Source organism: Bos taurus, chromosome 22, assembly GCF_002263795.3.
Source record: "Bos taurus isolate L1 Dominette 01449 registration number 42190680 breed Hereford chromosome 22, ARS-UCD2.0, whole genome shotgun sequence".
NCBI lineage: Eukaryota > Metazoa > Chordata > Mammalia > Artiodactyla > Bovidae > Bos > Bos taurus.
Window position 1 is genome coordinate 12392061 of NC_037349.1, and position 22061 is coordinate 12414121.

Below are 22061 nucleotides of genomic sequence, written 5' to 3' on the forward strand. Positions count from 1 at the left end.
AGTTAGAAGGCATTATTAGCCTCAGACTTGCTTATCTTGGTCTAAGCTAATGTCACTCCTCTCTGCTCAGCCCTTCAGTCTCTATGTTGTTGTTAGTTGCCAAGTCGTGTCCGACTCTTGGAGACCCCATGGGCTGTAGCCCTCTATGCTCCTCTGTCCGTGGGATTTCCCAAGCAAGAATTCTGGAGTGGGTTGCCATATCCTTTTCCAGGGGATCTTCCCAACCTAGGGATTGAAGTCGCGTCTGTAGCATTGCAGGAGGATTCTTTATAGCTGAGCATCTGGGGGAGCCCTCAGTCTCTATAGAGTAAAATAAAAATGTTATCGAATTGGGAAATAAGTTTTATATTAGAAATTTGAATTTCAGATTGGCCACTAGAAGCTACATTTTATTATCACATATTTTATAACTTCATAAACAGCCAATCTTGATGTATTTGTCAGGTTTCCTATGTTATTCGAGATGAAGTGGAGAAGTACAACCGGAATGGGGTCAACGCCCTGCAGTTGGATCCAGCACTTAACAGACTTTTCACGGCCGGTCGAGACTCCATCATAAGAATATGGAGTGTCAATCAGCACAAGGTAAGGCAGGGATTGAGTTTATATTTTAAATCTATGCTCAGTAAATTTTGGTCTGTCTAATATGGTGCCTTTCACAGTTTCAGATTTAATCTCTTTGAGCACTCAGTTATTTGGTACACTCTATAAATAAAGACATTGCAACCAGAATTCAGTAAGCCTCTGAGAAAAACACCCCAGGGGAGTTTTGCAAGTGTTTTAGCTAAGGCAAGGAGTCCGTAAACTAGGTTTGTGATAACAGCTCTTTGCTGCAAAGGAGCTTAGAGATTTTTCTGGTAGGGGAATTCTTTTCAGCAATTTATTTTTCTGTTTTAAATATGTTCCCCAAAAGCTTTTTTGGCATCCCTTTTCAGTGCTACTAAAAAAAGATTGACTATGCATTTACATTTATAATTAACCTTGAACAAATATTTATTTTCTTCATTTAAAAGTGATTAGGGTGGGGATTTCCCTGGCCATCCAGTGGTTAAAATGTGTGTGTGAGGTGTTAGGGTTAGGGTTAGGGTCAATCCCCAGTTGAGGCAACTAAGATCTTTCATGCTGACAGTACAGCCAAAAAAAAAAGTGGTTACTGTACCCACAAAGACCCATAGGGTCTTATTATATAGTGTAAAGTTAATGTAAAAATATGAAAACAGAAAACAGGACTTAATGATATGTAAAGATAAGTCCCCAGTCAGATGGAAAGGCGCTCTTTTTGTATTTTGTGTGAATGCCTATATTATGAATAACATAGAAAGGAAGATTCCAGGAAGAAGGAGGAGCATTTCTTAAACTCCTAGCTTTGTACCAGAGCAGTTTCCCAGATTATTTCTCACGATGATCCTTCAAGGTAGATCCACTTTCCCCTTATGATGGGAAAACAGGCTAAGAGAAACCATGGTTGAATAACTGGTTCATGACAGAGAGTCAGAGCCCAATCTAGCCTTGAAACCCTGAGGTTAGACTTTGTCATTTTAAAAGGCTGTGTTTTGGCAAGCTCTGCAAGTCTGATGTTCCATCTGAAAAAGAACAACTATTTTGCACAGTTTGGATAGTTTCTTTAAATGGACTTTGGCCCAGTGAGTTTTAAATTCTTTGACCAGTGTAAACAGTGGAGGTCCCATATTAAAAACATAGAAAATAAGGAAGTTGTGGCTCTGAAGTGCTTTTCCTAACCCATTTTTGAATTGGAATGTCACCTTCATAGAGATTTACAGGATTACAAACAAATTAAGGAAAACACAAGAACTAACCGGGAAGAGTTAGAAAGCTGCCTCTTCAGCCCTTAGACATCTCTTTCTGGTTCTCATTTTATGACAAGATTGAATAGCATCAATTCTCAAATAGACTTGTAGAGCTATTCTCTTTGCCCATGAAGCATCTTGAACTTGCCTGTCTTAGATGTAGGGTGTAACTAGATGCTCTTCTTTAAAAGGCCTCTCCTGGTAATTGAGCCAAGGGAGAGCAGTAGAAAAATCTTGAGTTACTGCATTGAAATGGTGATCCTTTAGCCATTGGCTTCCATTTCTTCTCTGAAGGACTGTAGATACTGTGAGGAAATGTTCAGTTCACAGGTAAAAACAGCAGTAGGAAGCTAAGAGGAGAAGTGGGCATCTTCATCTGCCATCCGGCTAGGCTTCTCAGCACTCTCAGCAGCTTCTTTTCTGTCCCCGCTGTCTGCTCTGAACCTTCACCACGGCTGAGTCAGATCCCCCCAGATCTGTTCATGTCTCACCCTTTCTAGTGAAGCCCTTCTCACTGCACTCAATGCAGTGCCCAGCCCAGGTCTCGTTGCCTTCACTAATTTCAGGGCATTTGTCCTGGAAACCGAGGCTTTTGTCAGTAATAAAACTGTTCTGAAAGAAAACTTCTGTTTATATCTGCCATATGGAAGCATCAATCATTTGGTGAAATTCTACTCTGAGTTGTAAATTTGAAGACCTTAGAGAAGTGTGTCACATTAATTGAAGAATCTAAACATAATCATATTTTTGTGATGTATTTATGACATATTTTATCCTCTAATATACTAAAAGACATTTTTATGATTTATCTTGTAATTTCAGCAAGATCCATATATAGCATCTATGGAACACCATACTGATTGGGTGAATGACATTGTACTCTGTTGTAATGGGAAAACATGTAAGTATTTCTGTGGACTGTTGAGCTTCTGGACGATTTTAATTCAATTTGATTTTTTTTCTCTTTATTTTTTTCATTGTTTATGTAAGCCTTTTTCTTGAAGTGTAACATACATACAGAAAAGTACGCATATCCTGAGAGTACAGCTCAATAAAATTTTGCAAAGTGAACACCCATATCAAAAAACAGATTACCCAGATCCCTCTTAGGCCACCCTTCCAGGCTCTGTCCCTTGTCCCAGGATAATTGCTCTCGTGTCTTCTAAGCACTGTTGATATAGTTTGCCTGCATTGTCACTGTATATAAATAGACTCATGTGATATGTATTTTTCTTTTAACCTGATTAGTATCTTTTTGTTCTCTTTATGGTAAGATCCGTTTCTTGGTTTTGCAGTCTGTCTTAGAGAAATTTTTTGTAGTCAAATTAGTTGCACCTTCAGCTGGAACATTGCAAAGTTTGTCTTGCTTATTTAAAAAAATATTTGAGACAAGATATAAAAAGTTCTAGAAAGAACTTTAAGATACATATGTGTATGTGTGAGTATGTGAATGTTAAGATGTTTGAATTAACATTCAGTTCAGTTCAGTTCAGTCGCTCAGTCGTGTCTGACTCTTTGCGACCCCATGAATCGCAGCACACCAGGCCTCCCTGTCCATCACCAACTCCCGGAGTTCACTAAGACTCACGTCCATCGAGTCAGTGATGCCATCCAGCCATCTCATCCTCTGCCATCCCCTTCTCCTCCTGCCCCCAATCCCTCCCAGCACCAGAGTCTTTTCCAATGAGTCAACTCTTCGCATGAGGTGGCCAAAGTGCTGGAGTTTCAGCTTTAGCATCATTCCTTCCAAAGAAATCCCAGGGCTGATCTCCTTCAGAATGGACTGATTGGATCTCCTTGCAGTCCAAGGGACACTCAAGAGTCTTCTCCAGCACCACAGTTCAAAAGCATCAATTCTTCGGTGCTCAGCCTTCTTCACAGTCCAACTCTCACATCCATACATGACCACAGGAAAAACCATAGCCTTGACTAGACGGACCTTTGTTGGCAAAGTAATGTCTCTGCTTTTGAATATGCTATCTAGGTTAGTCATAACTTTCCTTCCAAGGAGTAAGCGTCTTTTAATTTCATGGCTGCAGTCACCGTCTGTAATGATTTTGGAGCCCAGAAAAATAAAGTCTGACACTGTTTCCACTGTTTCCCCATCTATTTCCCATGAAGTGGTGGGACCGGATGCCATGATCTTCGTTTTCTGAATGTTGAGCTTTAAGCCAACTTTTTCACTCTCCACTTTCACTTTCATCAAGAGGCTTTTGAGTTCGTCTTCACTTTCTGCCATAAGGGTGGTATCATCTGCATATCTGAGGTTATTGATATTTCTCCCGGCAATCTTGATTCCAGCTTGTGCTTCTTCTAGTCCAGCGTTTCTCATGATGTACTCTGCATATAAGTTAAATAAACAGGGTGACAATATACAGCCTTGACATACTCCTTTTCCTATTTGGAACCAGTCTGTTGTTCCATATCCAGTTCTAACTGTTGCTTCCTGACCTGCATACAGATTTCTCAAGAGGCAGATCAGGTGTTCTGGTACTCCCATCTCTTTCAGAATTTTCCACAGTTTATTGTGATCCACACAGTCAAAGGCTTTGGCATAGTCAATAAAGCAGAAATAGATGCTTTCCTGGAACTCTCTTGCTTTTTCTATGATCCAGCGGATGTTGGCAATTTGATCTCTGGTTCCTCTGCCTTTTCTAAAACCAGCTTGAACATCAGGAAGTTCACGGTTCACATATTTCTGAAGCCTGGCTTGGAGAATTTTGAGCCTTACTTTACTAGCGTGTGAGATGAGTGCAATTGTGCAGTAGTTTGAGCATTCTTTGGAATTGCCTTTCTTTGGGATTGGAATGAAAACTGACCTTTTCCAGTCCTGTGGCCACTGCTGAGTTTTCCAAATTTGCTGGCATATTGAGTGCAGCACTTTCACAGCATCATCTTTCAAGATTTGGAATAGTTCAACTGGAATTCCATCACCTCCACTAGCTTTGTTCGTAGTGATGCTTTCTAAGGCCCACTTGACTTCACATTCCAGGATGTCTGGCTCTAGGTCAGTGATCACACCATCGTGATTATCTGGGTCGTGAAGATCTTTTTTGTACAGTTCTTCTGTGTATTCTTGCCATCTCTTTTTAATATCTTCTGCTTCTGTTAGGTCCATACCATTTCTGTCCTTGTATCGAGCTCATCTTTGCATGAAATGTTCCTTTGGTATCTCTGATTTTCTTGAAGAGATCCCTAGTCTTTCCCATTCTGTTGTTTTCCTCTGTTTCTTTGCATTGATCGCTGAAGAAGGCTTTCTTATCTCTTCTTGCTGTTCTTTGGAACTCTGCATTCAGATGCTTATATCTTTCCTTTTCTCCTTTGCTTTTCGCTTCTCTTCTTTTCACAGCTATTTGTAAGGCCTCCCCAGACAGCCATTTTGCTTTTTTGCCTTTCTTTTCTATGGGAATGGTCTTGATCCCTGTCTCCTGTACAATGTCACGAACCTCATTCCATAGTTCATCAGGCACTCTATCTATCAGATCTAGGCCCTTAAATCTATTTCTCACTTCCACTGTATAATCATAAGGGATTTGATTTAGGTCATACCTGAATGGTCTAGTGGTTTTCCCTACTTTCTTCAATTTCAGTCTGAATTTGGCAATAAGGAGTTCATGGTCTGAGCCACAGTCAGCTCCTGGTCTTGTTTTTGCTGACTGTATAGAGCTTCTCCATCTTTGGCTGCAAAGAATATAATCAATCTGATTTCGGTGTTGACCATCTGGTGATGTCCATGTATAGAGTCTTCTCTTGTGTTGTTGGAAGAGGGTGTTTGTTATGACCAGTGCATTTTCTTGGCAAAACTCTATTAGTCTTTGCCCTGCTTCATTCCGTATTCCAAGGCCAAATTTGCCTGTTACTCCAGGTGTTTCTTGACTTCCTACTTTTGCATTCCAGTCCCCTATAATGAAAAGGACATCTTTTTTGGGTGTTATTTCTAAAAGGTCTTGTAGGTCTTCATAGAACCGTTCAACTTCAGCTTCTTCAGCGTTACTGGTTGGGGCATAGACTTGGATTACTGTGATATTGAATGGTTTGCCTTGGAAACGAATAGAGATCATTCTGTCGTTTTTGAGATTGCATCCAAGTACTGCATTTCGGAGTCTTTTGTTGACCATGATGGCCACTCCATTTCTTCTGAGGGATTCCTGCCCACAGTAGTAGATATAATGATCATCTGAGTTAAATTCACCCATTCCAGTCCATTTCAGTTCGCTGATTCCTAGAATGTCGACATTCACTCTTGCCATCTGTTTGACCACTTTCAATTTGCCTTGATTCATGGACCTGACATTCCAGGTTCCTATGCAATATTGCTCTTTACAGCATCGGACCTTGCTTCTGTCACCAGTCACATCCACAGCTGGGTATTGTTTTTGCTTTGGCTCCATCCCTTCATTCTTTCTGGAGTTATTTCTCCATTGATTTCCAGTAGCATATTGGGCACAACTGACCTGGGGAGTTTCTCTTTCAGTATCCTATCATTTTGCCTTTTCATACTGTTCATGGGGTTCTCAAGGCAAGAATACTGAAGTGGTTTGCCATTCCCTTATCCAGTGGACCACATTCTGTCAAATCTCTCCACCATGACCCGCCTGTCTTGGGTTGCCCCACAGGCATGGCTTAGTTTCATTGAGTTAGACAAGGCTGTGGTCCTAGTGTGGTTAGATTGACTAGTTTTCTGTGAGTATGGTTTCAGTGTGTTTGCCCTCTGATGCCCTCTTGCAACACCTACCGCCTTAATTGGGTTTCTCTTGCCTTGGGCGTGGGGTATCTCTTCACGGTGCTCCAGCAAAGCGCAGCCATTGCTCCTTACCTTGGATGAGGGGTATCTCCTCACTGCCGCCCTTCCTGACCTTCAATGTGGAATAGCTCCTCTAGGCCCTCCTGTGCCCGCGCAGCCACGGCTCCTTGGATGTGGGGTTGGTCCTCCCGGCCACTGCCCCTGGCCTCGGTCGTGCGGTCGCTCCTCCCCGCCGCTGCCCTTGGCCTCAGGCTTAGGGGCATGGGGTAGCTCCTCCCGCCCGTCGCCCCTTTAGGAATATTATAAATATTCAACATACATAAATATTCAAATATTTATGTATGAACATTTTGTATATATGAAAGTTTGAGACTGTTAATTTTTTTAAGTTAATTCTTTAAAATGGTGTTTAGACACACTACTAAGGGGTTTGTTCATTCTTTGCCTCTTCTAGTAATATCTGCTTCTTCTGATACAACAGTAAAAGTATGGAACGCACATAAGGGATTTTGCATGTCAACATTAAGGACGCATAAGGTAAGACAACTAACGCAGTTTTCGGTGTCTTTAGTGCAGTACTAGGATCTCAGTACTTTATATGACTCATTTGCTTATTAGTCTACAGAGTAGATCATAATATATATGTTTTGTTACAGGATTATGTAAAGGCCTTAGCGTATGCCAAGGATAAGGAACTCGTAGCATCAGCTGGATTGGACCGACAAATATTCCTTTGGGATGTGAATACTCTAACAGCACTGACTGCCTCAAATAACACCGTCACAAGTAAGGTGTTTGAAAATTTTTCTTTGAAAGTGATCCAAGTTGACATAAATAAAGAATGGTTTATAAAACAAATCCGATAAGTTTGCATCAAGACAGTGGTTCTGCCTGTAGCATTCTAGTCCCCAAGAGTGTGATTAGAAGCTAGTTCCTCACTGTGGTCTAAAAATGGTAACTTCTGCAGGTGTAACCTGGCCATTTTTGTACCTGTTAGCTCCCTAGCTAACATATAAGCTTCCAGAGTGCAAAAGTGTCTGTCTTATTACTTTGTATTAATATATCCTACAGCTTTACCTGACCCAGGGCCACACTCTAGGCAGATTATTACTGATCAAAGTAGTGATTACCTGGCCAAAAGTAGGCAACTCTTGACTTTTAGAAGTGTTGTACTTAGTCTCTTAATTGTGTCCGACTCCTCTCTGCGACCCTTGGAGAATCCCAGGGATGGAGGAGCCTGGTGGGCTGCCATCTATGGGGTCGCACAGAGTCGGACACGACTGAAGCAACTTAGCAGCAGTAGCAGAAGGCTCCTCTGTCCATGAGATTTTCTAGGCAAGAATACTGGAGTGGGTTGCCATTTTCCTACCCCAGGAAAAGTGTTACTGGATACTAACAGCCTTCAAGTTAATAACCACATAGGAAAATACCCAAAGGAAAGAAAGAGGGCTTTTAGTGCCAATACTGTAGGACCCTTTCAGAGCAGCCTTAAGAATCCAGCCAATTCCAGAAGAGTGCAGAAAGGCTGACCCTAGCTTCTAGAGACAATTCAGAAACCTTCACAGCGAGTTAATAGCATGGATGCCTTATCAACTAAGATCTCAGTTACCTAGTCAGACCTAGACAGGTATTTTTAGCTAAGCCTGGCTTAGAAGATCTGTGTTCATGATGTGGGCCTGAACTGTCTGGATCCCTGCATGACAGATCCAATTTGTCATGACTGTGTAATACTCATGTTGACATAGCTAACAATTCTAATGAAATCTAGTATGTGTCAAGAAGAGCAGGTTGGGAGACTGGTGTTTATAATTTCTTAAATATTATTTTGCCCTTTTTCTCAGGAAATATGTGAAGGTTTAAACACTATTCTTCCCTTGTTCTCTGTGATTAATGTACACAGTTTCAGGGATTCAGCAGCTGGTCCCTACTGGGGCTGTCATAATGCATCATTTAACTCTCTTCTAATGTAAGGCCTGCCTGAAAGAGGCACTAACAAGAGGGAATGAAGCCAAAAAAGGAGGATCGGCCCAAGGTCAGAGATGAGGCTTAGTGGTATAGATTCAGCAACAAGTATATTCTACTTAGAACTGTTTAGAGAGGATAGCAAACACGCTTTTTATCATTATGGAAATAATGATAATAGCTAACATTTACTGAGCATTCAGTAGAAGCAGTTAACTTTTCTAAATACTTTATATGTATTTATTCCTTTACTCACAATCAGTATGTTTGTTTATACTTATTCCTTGTTGTAAAGTTGGAATCATACTGTATGGGCAGTTTTATGTATGTGCTTCAGTGGTACTGACTTCTGAAAGAGAGAGCATGAATGCAATTCTTGCCACACAGTGCCTAGTTTCCTTCCAGAAGAGTTGTACCAAATTATCCTTCCACGGGTAATGTATGAGAAGGCCATTTCAACTGTTTTTTTTGAGAACCAAGTATGTTGCTTTGTTTTTTACTGATTTTTGTCAGTGAAAATAGTATTTCGTTTTGATTTGTGTTTTCTTGTAAAAAGTGAGTTTAGCTGTAGTTTTCATTTTTATTGGCACATGTGTATCTTTGAAAATCTATTACTTATGTGGATAGCTTTTTAAGTGGCAGTTCAGTTCAACTTAGTAAATATTTGTTGAGCATTTGTGTATGCTCAAATCCAGAAGGGATGTAAATTTTAATAGTATTATTTAGAATTATCTCCATAATAGGTAAATTTCTTTTCCTTAAGAGTCCCCATAAAGATAAGATTTCTAAATCAAATAATTAAACTTGTGCTGACTAGCTACTAAACAGCTGATGATTTTAACCTTTAGCTCTATTTATCCTTAATAGCTTCTTCTTTAAGTGGGAACAAAGATTCCATTTATAGCCTGGCAATGAATCAACTGGGAACAATCATTGTATCAGGGTCCACTGAGAAGGTAAGGGGAAACTCAAGGGGTATATTTTAACACTAGAAAACAAAGAAACCAAAATAATTTGATCTTTGTAATTACAAAATACATAGACAGTGGTTTTTCCTTGTGGATACTAAAAATAAAGGCTTTATTTGAACAAATAAGGGTATAACTATATAATTACTGTCATGTGTGTGGTGCCAGGGGCGGAGGGTGGAGTCAGGAGGCCTGTGCATTTTTTTTTACATTAAAGAGGCTTCCTCCCTCTTAAAAAAGTTGGGAGCCTTGGACACTGGAACACTGTCTATTGGCTGAAGTAGTACTACCATCACAGAACTTGATGGTTACCACTTGATTTATAGAAGCCATCTACTATTTGAATTTGATCGTTTGTATGATTCGTTGTATGATTCACAGGTTTTAAGAGTATGGGATCCAAGAACATGTGCAAAACTAATGAAGCTAAAAGGGCACACGGATAATGTTAAAGCGTTGCTGCTGAACAGAGATGGCACACAGGTATGCAGTTCTCGTGAGCATTTACCTACTGACCTTGTCAGAATTTCATACAGGAGAAGCTCCCCCGCTTTCTATATTGTTGCATAGTTGGTTTAAACCAAAAGCTACAAGCATTGTAAACTGTGGTCTGATTTTTAAATCCTTAAAATACTCAGTTGCACATATAATAATCCACATTTTGAAATTATCTTGTTTGCATAACTTTTAAAGAAAGGCCAAACAAAGGATATCCTAAGAATAATTCTAATGCAGGTGAGTATATGCAATTATGTATAGACTAAAATAAGGGCTTCCCAGGTGGCTCAGTGGTAAAGGATTGCTTACCAATGCAGGAACTACAGGAGGCGTGGGTTTGATCCTTGAGTCGGAAAGATCTCCTGGAGGAGGAAATGGCAACCCACTCCAGTATTTCTTGCCCGGAAAATCCCATGGATAGAGGAACCTGGTGGGCTGCCGTCCATGAGGTCTCAAAAAATCAGACAGAGCTGAGCATCCATCCATAAATACACACATACATATAGGCTAAAATAATTTAAAATGCTTCCTTTTTTGAAGCAGAAGGAATCTTTGGTATTGAGTGCTTTCTGGCAGTGGAAAATATCCTCACAGTGGGTCTGGTTTCTTAGGCAGATCTTGTCAGTTGGCTATGTAGATATGGACTGTAGTTTTGTTATCTAACATAGAACTTAAAGTCAGCATTTCAAAGAAAAACATTTTGGTAATGTTTGAACAGGTATTAATATTCAGCCACATAATTTGTGAATTATAAATCACAATTCTATCTGTTCTATAGCAGTAGAAAAATGATCTTTCATCAATATAGACAGTAAAAAACAAAAACTGAGCACCATTTTATGTTATGACACACCTCTCCCGTGTACCGCCGCCGTTTTTTTCATAGGCAGGGATCATTGGAATTGATTGTGATGGGGCTGGAAAAGGGAGAGTACGAATGTGACTGGATGAGAAACACCATGGGTCCATTACTCCCAAGAAATAACATCAAGGAGGTTGCCTCATCCATGAATTAGAGAAGCCTTTGTTTCCAGAGGTGAAAGGAAAGTTGAAAAACTGGCCAAGGGAAGGAAATCACTTTTCGGAACCAGGTAGAGAGGCTGGAAGATGCCCGTAGAGGTCTTTGGAGACGTGGTACTTGATATCATGTGTTGTGTAGCCTTGAGCAGAGAACCCTTCATTACCTGTCCTTAGTTTTCTCATCTGCAAAGTGGGAGTCTTAATATTTAGTTAGTATAGTTGGTGAGGAGAGTAGAAACAAGGTGCGTTCTTATCTGCAAACCGTGGCATTTTCTCAGACTCTTGAGTTTCTTTGCAGTAGCATTTTCACGTGAGTCTGAAAAGCCCAATGCAGTCAGCTCCTCACTTTTTTGCAGTAGCTGCTAGGTTGCACTTGATATGGTTGTCCAAGCCTTCTTCCGTTAGCTTTGTCCAGGATCAAACTGGATCATATGAACTCCATGGGACTGCCCTTAGCTAGAGACAGTAGACTAGATGGTTTTTCAGAAGAGGGCTGTGGGCCTGGTGGACTTTCTGAAATCTCCTCCTTTCTGCTTCACTCCATGCCTTGTTTCCTCTGTAGATAATTATGAATGTGCTTTTACTTAAGATGATATAAGTAGCATCAGTTCAGTTCAGTCACTCAGTTGTGTCCGACTCTTCACAACTCCATGGACTGCAGCACACCAGGCCTCCCTGTCCATCACCAATTCCCGGGGTTTACTCAAACTCATGTCTGTCACGTCGGTGGTGCCATCCAACCATCTCGTCCTCTGTTGTCCCCTTCTCCCACCTTCAGTCTTTCCCAGCATCAGGCTCTTTTCAAAATGAGTCAGTTCTTCACATCAGGTGGCCCAAGTATTGGAGTTTCAGCTTCAGCGTCAGTCCTTCCCATGAATACTCAGGACCGATCTCCTTTAAGATGGACAGGTTGCATCTCCTTGCAGTTGAAGGGACTCTCAAATCTCCTCCAACACCACAGTTCAAAAGCATCAATTCTTCAGGGCTCAGCTTTCTTTATAGTCCAACTCTCACATCCATACATGACTACTGGAAAAACCATAGCTTTGACTAGACAGACCTTTGTTGGTAAAGTAATGTCTCGGCTTTTTAATATGCTGTCTAGGTTGGTCATAGCTTTTCTTCCAAGGAGCAAGCGTCTTTTAATTTCATGGCTGCAGTCACCATCTCCAGTGATTTGGGAGCCCAAGAAAATAAAATCTGTCACTGTTTCCATTGTTTCCCCATCTATTTGCCATGAAGTGATGGGACCAGAGGCCATGATCTTAGTTTTCTGAATGTTGAATTTTAGGCCAACTTTTTCACTCTCCTCTTTCACTTTCATCAAGAGTCTCTTTAGCTCTTCTTCGCTTTCTGCCATAAGGGTGATGTCATCTTTGTATCTGAGGTTATTGATATTTCTTCCAGAAATCTTGATTCCAGCTTGTGCTTCATCCAGCCAGCATTTTGCATGATGTACTCTACATATAAGTTAAATAAGCAAGGTGACAATATATAGCCTTGACATACTCCTTCCCTATTTGGAACCAGTCTATTGTTCCATGTCCATTTCTAACTGTTGCTTCCTGACCTTCATACAGATTTCTTAGGAGGCAGGTCAGGTGGTCTGGTATTCCCACCTCTAAGAATTTTCCACAGTTCGTTGTGATCCACATAGTCAAGGGCTTTGGCATAAGTCAGTAAAGCAGAAGTAGATGTTTTCCTGGCACTCTCTTGCTTTTTCGATGATCCAGCGGATGTTGACAATTTGACCTCTGGTTCCTCTACCTTTTCTATATTCACCTTGAACATCTGTTCACAGTTCACATACTATTGAAGCCTGGCTTGGAGAATTGTGAGCATTACTTTACTGGCATGTGAGATGAGTGCCATTGTGCATCAGTTTGAGCATTCTTTGGGATTGGAATGAAAACTGACCTTTTCCAGTCCTGTGGCCACTGCTGAGTTTTCCAAATTTGCTGGCATATATAGCATCATCTTTTAGGATTTGAAATAGCTCGACTGGAATTCCATCACCTCCACTAGCTTTGTTCATAGTGATGCTTCCTAAGACCCAATTGACTTCATATTCCAGGAGGTCTGGCTCTAGGTGAGTGATCACACCATTGTGATTATCTGGGTTATGCAGATCTTTTTTGTATAGTTCTTCTGTGTATTCTTGCCACCTCTTCTTAATATCTTCTGCTTCTGTTAGGTCCATCCCATTTCTGTCCTTTATTGTGCCCATCTTTGCATGAAATGTTCATTTGGTAACTAATTTTCTTGAAGAGATCTCTGGTCTTTTCCATTCTATTGTTTTCCTCTATTTCTTTGCATTGATATCTGAGAAAGGCTTTCTTATATATGGTTATAAATGCACCTCACCTCAAGTCAGCTTCCCTTACTGAAAGCACAGACAGTGATATGGTACTACTTTAAATAAGCTGCCTGTCTGCCTTAGCGTGCAGAATTAAGCCGGTAATTTTTCTCCTTTAGTTCTCCCTTTATCCATTTTCCTTACTGGCAATGAGAAACTAAATGTAAATTTAGCCACCAACAACATGGCATCTTTACATTAGGGAATTTATCAAGAAAACACCTAGAGTAGCCATGTATCTGGCGAAAAGAGAGAAGGGAAAAGAAACGTTTACTTACTGATTCTTGAACTCTTGCAACATGGAAGAGACAGTTATTAGTTACTGGACCAGAGTATGTATTAAATGCTGTAGTTGCCCTGCAGCTTCTCATGTAGGGTCCCTGTGGTGTTTTAAGTCGGGAACTTGTGATGAGATACGTGTAGTAGGCCAATGGGTCCTATCAGTGTCAGCCTATTGCCTCACTTCCTTTGTTGTCGTCGGATATTTAGCGAATCTTACTATTTGAGGTCTCTCTTCACTGCAGTTGTTTTGACTGGTGCCAGCATTCCTGGGCCGAGCCAGCTGACTTTTGATTCCTTGTACTCGCTCAGTCAGTTGCTTGAGGAGACTGGGGCAAGCTGCCATCTTGTTCTGAGTCAGTCACGTCCTTGTGCGTCACTCACAGGATTTTCCTTGCTCGTACAAATCTTGCTGAACCTAACCTATAGGCCCAGGGGCTCTTTGAGCATTAGGCCACTCCTTGCTCCTGACTTGCCCCCTAGGCTGCTCTCTCTTGGCAGTTACAACTGTGTATAAGTGACCATCCCAGAAACACCGTGTGTTGATCAACAGCAGTCTTGCCACAGTACACTGGTACTTCTCGTCTCTGTTGGCAGAAGCACAGAGCACCCGATCAGGCTATAGGATCTGATCCCCCGAGTCTGACTTAGCAGAACCATTTGGGGCATTCTGTCCTAGTCCCAAAAACCACCTCGTAATGAAGGGGTCTTCATGTTTATCCAGTGGAAGGTTGGGGTCAGTGGGAAGTGTTTGGATGAAACCTCAGGTCCTAAAGGACATCAGGCACTAGAATTCCTATAAAATAGGCACATCTAACCATACTACTGAATACTACAAACTCATTTGCCAACTTGGTGCTTTAAAAGTGATTGCTGTCTATTTGGGGCCCTGCTTTTTAACAGTCTTAGAATACTGATTATTATCAAAGATTATTTTGTATTCTATATCCAGGTTGGTGTAGAACTCTAATATACTCTGTATTTCCTCAACTGCTTTCAGCTGTGCATTCTGGGTTTGGGGTTTGCCTCTTTACTGTTGTAAGTTACCCAGCCTGTGAGGACTTCCAACCCATCTTTGCCTTCCTTATCCTAAAGTTGTCAGTTCCTTATTCCCTGTAGATACGTGGTCTAGGAGCTGAGCGATCAAAGCTTTACTAACAGCTTTGCCACCTCGGCGAAGCATCTCATCCTGGAATGGGGGACTCCCTGCCTGCCCCCCATTGCACTACCACAGTGCTCCTACACACGTGATGAAGGTCTCCTTACAACCTTCCTGCTGCAGTGTCTTTACTGGTTAGTCTCTTGGTTCTCTTGCGAACTAGTTATAATCAATGATTAAAGCACTGATGCTCCTGACAGCTTATGGGGGAGTCTGTCAGTACGATGTTTGTTTAATTAAACATGTCCAGAGTTCTGAAAGCCTTTCAAATCACAGAACAGGCCAGTTAATCCTTGTATTCCTGAAGGCCTCATCTGTTCAGACACTATCCAGGTCTCCCAGCCCAGAACTATCTTCTCTTCTTTGAAGTTCTTTGCCTGCTTGATTTCATATACCAGCACCAGCGGTTGCTTTCTCCTCAGGGCTATTTTTTCCTCAGGTCACCACAGTAACTGGTACAGAATACCAGGCATGCTGAATGCAAATGTGGGGTGGCTGGTTCTCCCTGTTTCTGTCACACTCAGTGTGCTCAGCTCTGATAAGAGCACCAGCAACTTGCATGTAGTTAAGCCTTCAGAAATGTCAGAATTGCCAATGTTAACTCTGAATGGTGAGGGTTTACATTTTGTATTAATGGATGTTAAACTCAAGGCTCATATGTAAAGTAGCCACGCTCACACAGAGTGGCAAGCTGGATTTTGCATTTGACTCTTGTCAGTAAAATCCAGGAGACCTGGCAAGTCATCATGAATCCAGAGCAGTGAGGGAGAGGACAAAACAGAGGTGTGACCCAGGGCTCTGGGCTAGTGCAGTGCTTGTCAAACTTGGCGTACCAGACAGAATGACCTGGAGAGCCTGTCAGAACACAGATTGCTGGCCCCCACCAGAGTTTCTGCCTCATTGGATGTGGAATGGGACACAAGATGGTGATGTTGCAGGTGGCCAGGTACCAAGGAAGTTTTCCTCAGAAGGTTCCCTACTTGAGCCTGTATTGTTGCCTTTGGTCATCCCAGCCTGTGATGCATGCTTATCAAAAATCTTTTATCAGAGGCAGGAATGCAGGTTATTAGAGATACGTTTTGACAGTATGGAGTCCGGAGAGAAGCCAAGAGCAGAGCACAAGATAGCAGGATCTTTTGGGGCAGGTTTCTAACCTTAGCTTTCTCTATTCCCAGTGCCTTTCCGGCAGTTCAGATGGGACAATCCGCCTTTGGTCCCTTGGCCAGCAGAGATGTATAGCAACGTATCGAGTGCATGATGAAGGTGTGTGGGCTCTGCAGGTCAATGACGCCTTCACACACGTGTATTCTGGAGGAAGGGACAGGAAGATTTATTGCACAGACCTAAGAAACCCTGATATTCGGGTGCTAATTTGTGAAGAAAAAGCGCCAGTTCTCAAGGTACGTCATATGTTTTAGTTTTATGATTTAGATTGTTACATGCACTAGCCAAATACATCGAAATCAATATTAAAACCTGAGTCACCTGTTAGGTTGTAAAAAAAGATACTTCTTAGCCGCCCGTAGAGGAAATGGTGACTTCCTGGGAACATCAGGGGTGGATGAGTGTCGCACTGGCGAATCCTCTGAACTGACCCACAGTGCTCCTGAGCTCTGCTGGCTTTCCTAACCTGTCCTCAGAGAAGGAATAAGAGGAGTTCAGGTATCTGTGAGTGGACAGCAAAGCAGAAATGTGTCCACTGTGTCACGTGGGGGATGTGGAAGAGTGCTCCTGAAGAAGGGGGAGAGGCAGGTTCAAATTGCAAACCATCACTGCCTCAGAATAGTCCTGGGAGGTGGGTACTTGAGAAGCCATCCATATTGACACCTGCTAAAAGTGAAGCCTAGCCTAGAAAAATGGCCAGTCATCGTTGACAAGATGTTCAGTCTCACTGATATTCACAGAATTGCACATTAAAACAATGGTGAGGAGATTTCCAGATTTAAAATGGAGGCATAAAGACAGCACTCTCCACCCCTGCCAACCCCTTCTCAGAGATCATCTGAAAACAAGAAAAGCATCTACAAAACTTAAGTGACATCTGACACTCAGACCACAGTATAGGAGGAAGAGCTGAAACAGAGACTACAGGTCAAATGAGACACTTGAGAGGATGCCTGTGGTCTAAGAGCTCACATTATACTGGCCAAGTACAGTTCTTTAAAGCAGATGGCACAGCCTAATGGACAGAAGCCATAATCCTTTAGAGAAGCAAGAGAGTTGAGGCCAAAATCATAGAGACACAGCATGTGTGCAGGAAGCACGCTGAGGGGAGAGACAGGTGTGGAGGGGAAACTGCACTGCAAGGCCTGCGGCTGCCAGGACCTCTGGGCTGTGGAGAAAAAGACGAGAAGTATTTAACACAGGCATAAACATAAGGAGCATCGCTTTGAACTAAAGAGGATTCCTGGTTGCCAGTGTTCCAGCCCTGTCCTCATGTCTCCAAACCTGCAGTTTCCTGGTGCAGGAAGAATAGTGGGCAGATCACTTCATTTGCATAATGTGTACATAGGTGTATATTTATTTTCACATGTGCAGTATTTTAAAAATACAGGACACCGTAAACTGTTCCCATTGTACAGTCTGTTCCTGGGTGGGGAGTAGGCATGGTCCATTGCAGGAATACCTTTTACTTTTGCTGTCTTGTTAGAACTGTTATTTTGTTTCTTGCTACACTCATTTCCAAAGAAAAAAGAAACTTATTTTCTTGTTATTAAGAACATAAAAACAGAAGAGTGGTAAAGGTAGGAAGGGACGGTAAGTCATCCTTCTGACTGTACCCATTTAGAACCCTTAAATTAACCACACTTGAAACTTGAAGCCCTTGTTTTTAGTAAGACGTCACCCCATTCCATTTATGTAGGGCTCTAAATTCCATTATCAGAGAGCCCCTTTCATTCTTCTGTGCATCCCTGGCTTTTAACACATGCCTGTGGTATCATCACTGTACAATGTTGAATGAAGGAGTTGGTATTTAATATTGTTTAGCTGGTCCTGGCTGTTCAGAAGAGTCAACATTCCATACAGTGGTATTTTTGTGCCTTGTTTCAGATGGAACTTGACAGATCAGCTGACCCCCCTCCTGCAATTTGGGTTGCAACAACAAAGTCTACAGTAAATAAATGGGTAAGTGAGCCACTGTACCAAATGCTGGCAGAGTACCACACGCTCAGTGTGAGCATGACTCAGTCAATTCAGTCACTCAGTCGTGTCTGACTCTTTGCAACCCCATGGACTGCAGCACACCAGACTTCCCTGTCCATCACCAACTCCCGGAGCTTACTCAAACTCATATCCATCGAGTCAGTGATGCCATCCAACCATCTCATCCTCCATCATCCCTGTCTCCTCCTGCCTTCAATCTTGCCCGGCTTCAGGGTCTTTTCTAAGGAGTCAGCTCTTCGCATCAGGTGACCAAAGTATTGGAGCTTCAGCTTTAGCAACAGTCCTTCCAATGAATGTTCGAGACTGATTTCTTTTATGATGGACTGGTTTGATCTGTAGGGACTCTCAAGAGTCTTCTCCAACACCACAGTTCAAAAGCATCAGTTCTTTGGCACTCAGCTTTCTTTATGGTCCAACTCTCACATCCATAAATGACTACTGGAAAAACCATAGCTTTGGCTAGACAGACCTTTGTTGGCAAAGTAATGTCTCTGCTTTTTAATGTGCTGTCTAGGTTTTAATAGCATAGCTTTTCTTCCAAGGAGCAAGCATCTTTTAATTTCATGGCTGCAGTCACCATCTCCAGTGATTTTGGAGTCCAAGAAAATAAAGTCTGTCACTGTTTCCATTGTTCCTCCATCTATTTGGCATGAAGTGATGGGACCAGATGCCATGACTTTCAGTAGCAGGACAAAAATCCAAAATTTAGACAGTGGCAAAAATCTGAATGCCCCTGTGAATGCAGGTGTGATCCTAAGGATTGCATAAAAATTAAGGTCATAGTCAAAATACTATATTACAAAATATTATATTACTAATATAATACTATATTACTAAAATACTATAATACTATAATACAGAAGCTTCTGACTTCTTTGTCAGGAGCCAAGATACACATTTAATGTGCTGAGCATAGGCACTGTGCCCTGACAAAACCAGTAAAGATTACTACAACTTCTGACCTTATGAAAGTGTATTTGAAAAGAGGCAGTCCAAGTACCAGGACAGCAGGGAAGCTCATTAGAATTCTGTTTTTCTAAACAGAAAGCAGAATTGTTTTTTCAAATTCATTTCCTTTTTCTTCATAGCATAAAGAACAAGGATCAAAATAAAGGGTAAGCAGAGTGAAGTAAAAAAAAGTACTTTTAATTAAGATTTAATAATAAATAGTTACTTTTTAAGTTAAGAATTAAGATTTCCATTTTCTTGCTTACCAGACTGTGGATAACAAAAGAGAAAGTGTTTGCCTTTATTCTTATTTTATATGTAGGTCAAGTTGTCTTTCTTTGTACTTGTAAAAAAATATATATATCTTGTCTAAATTTCTTTGTGCCAATTTGAGATCAACATAGCTTTACCCAGAAGAGTGCCTAGTGTTCTCTCCAAAAAGACAACATTCCCTTCTTAATTTTTGTTTTGTATTTTTTTAATCACAGTAGATAATTGTACTTTGTGTCTTAAGTATTTTTTTGGTTGATGTTAATTGTTGGGTTTTTCTCATTTGCTCTTTGTTTTTCTTGCCACTAAAGCTTATAAAGCATAAAATGATTAAATAATGAATTTTATTCCTTTAGACATTGAAGGGAATTCATAATTTTAGAGCCTCTGGAGATTATGACAATGACTGTACAAATCCTATAACACCCCTTTGTACACAACCTGACCAGGTTATTAAAGGTAAGTAAGGATGTTGGGAGGTATTGTACCTTTTATTGAGATTAACCATAGTCACTAAGAGATTGACAAAAATAAAGGAAATGACTTTCCTTTAAATGTAATTCTGATGTCAAGAAAAGGCTAATCGTATATTGACTTATTTTTAATAAAAGAAAAAATATTTTTTAAATGCTATTTAGTGACTTTAAAAGTTGGGCTTTCTTGAATTCATCTTTTTGCCAAGCATTAGACTAATAATCATGGGTGTTGGTGAAGCCAACAGCCACTCTGTAAAAGATACAGTGTTGTCTTCTGGCACAAGCCAGAACTGCTCAGATCTGGCCTCTGTATTCTACATGCTCCAACTGGAAGTGGCCGCTCTGATTTCAGGGTCAGAGGTTGGGACTGGAGTATTGAATGATGTGTTTATCTGTAGTCAGATGTCCATGCCGCTACCATTAGGATAGGATGTCCATTCAGGAGGCATAAAAGAGCAGTAAGATAGGAAGCAAACGTTAGTAAGAGATGGAACTAGTTCAGAGATGTCCTCTCATCATTTTGACTTTTCCCAGTGGGTAAAAAAATTGTTAAGGTGTTTGCTCTAACAGTTTTCCACTAGTAGTCCCTTGACGTGAATAAAGAGTCTTCTCATCTATAATCTGTACTTAAAGTCAGACAGTTTTTCTTTGGTTAGCTTTAAATTGCCTTAGACATAATTATATGGTCTCCTTTCTGGGGGCTACTATGATTTACACTTTGTTACATGTCACTTAACATCATTGCTGTACTGTGAATTTAAATACAGGATTGTTTTACTAATTGTGTGGATTTTTTCCCTTTAGGGGGTGCTAGTATTATTCAGTGTCACATTCTTAATGATAAGAGACATATATTAACCAAAGATACCAATAATAATGTGGCATATTGGGATGTCTTGAAGGTGAGTATCTTTGTAATTTAATACAGGTTACTGGATTCTATATCCCTTTATTTTTTATTGTAGTCTGTATGTATATGTGTATATGTTGTTTGTGTGTGTGTGTGTATATATATATATAATAACCAAGATAATATATAAATAAAGACTTAAGTGCAGCCTTATTTTGGAATATATATTCTTATGTGAATATTAGATAAGGCCATAGTTAATCTTTTTAAGTACCCAGAGTTTGAATGGAACCATTTTCTCTGTTTAGTGTATTACCAACTGCGTTATGCTGCCTTCCCTGAAAATGAATACTTCAGAGTTCCACATCCTTGATGCTCTTGGCATTTGGGGCCCAATGAATCTGCTGCAGGACTGGGAGGGAGGGTCTGTCCTTGCGTTGTAGGGTGCTTAGCACCCCTTCACCTCTGCTCAGTAGATGCCAGTAACCACCTTCATCCCCATCCCCCCCTTTCAGTTGTGACAGACAAAAATGCCTCTAGACATTGCCAAACGTTTAGAGGGAGGGAGGAAGAAGGATGCAAAATCACCCTAGGTTGAGTACACAGAATAATTTTGACCGTTTCTTAGGATTTATAGCCATCTCTGAGCATCGGTTATGACTTTGAGTCATGTTAGAGTGAATTCTTGGATAATTGAGATGTATTAAGCTGTTCAGCCACATTCTAAATAGCACTGAAGAATTTATAGACAAATTGAACTTTGCTTTTAGGATCCTGACAAATGGCCCTTCTTAGTGTTGTTGGTATATTTGTTCTACAAATATTTCTGGATTAAATGAATACTCAGTTCAGTTCAACACAGTGCAAAGAGTCATAAATCACAGTGTGCTGAGGGTCATAAATGATGAAAAATGATCCCTTCTGGTTGGAGGGAGAGCAGAACAGAGGATGGCCTACATACAGAGGAGGTTACGTACAGCTGGAAAACCAGGAGGACTGCATGGGGAGAGATCATGGAGCAGGGCTTGAAGGCTTCCAACAGATAGATTGTGGGAGGGCATTTAGGAGGACGGAGTGAATAGCAAAGACACAGAAGAGGAAAGTACGTGCTCATTCAGGGCCAGCTGAGCAGTTTTGTGTAACTGGAGACCTGAGTGAATATAAAGGAGTAGTAGGGGTTTAAGGATGAAAAAATGAGATTAATTTCCCACAAAGTCATGAGTTGTAGGCTCCAGACTTGGCTGGTTTTTTTTAGCACTTACTAAAGATTCTTAGATGAGTTTAGAGCAGGAAAACTGTCTAACTAGCTGGAGTCCTGGTAGAGTCCTGCTATCTAAATGGGAGGTAGTTCTATCAGATGGGGTACTACGCTGACATGCATCATCATTGGCATTTTTGTGTCCCTGGCAGTGTCCCATATCCAGATATGAGACCTTGAGGTTTTAAGATCAAATGATCAAGCAAAATAGACATGACTTTAAACAAAGGTACAGAAGTCAGGAGTGGTTTTAGGACCATAGGCTCAGAGTTGAACAGAGCTGCATTCTGACCTTGGCTC

General features: G+C 41.1%; 1 protein-coding gene across 1 annotated transcript in view; it reads left to right on the forward strand.

The window, feature by feature from the left end:
- The window catches only part of WDR48 (WD repeat domain 48), a 52727-nt gene that overhangs the window by 14828 nt on the left and 15838 nt on the right, over positions 1 to 22061 (forward strand). Inside the window, 10 exon segments of the mRNA NM_001076524.1 lie at positions 445 to 585; positions 2631 to 2709; positions 7007 to 7089; positions 7209 to 7338; positions 9382 to 9470; positions 9864 to 9965; positions 15970 to 16194; positions 17846 to 17920; positions 19534 to 19636; positions 20458 to 20555. Coding sequence (NP_001069992.1) covers positions 445 to 585; positions 2631 to 2709; positions 7007 to 7089; positions 7209 to 7338; positions 9382 to 9470; positions 9864 to 9965; positions 15970 to 16194; positions 17846 to 17920; positions 19534 to 19636; positions 20458 to 20555 — 1125 coding nt within the window.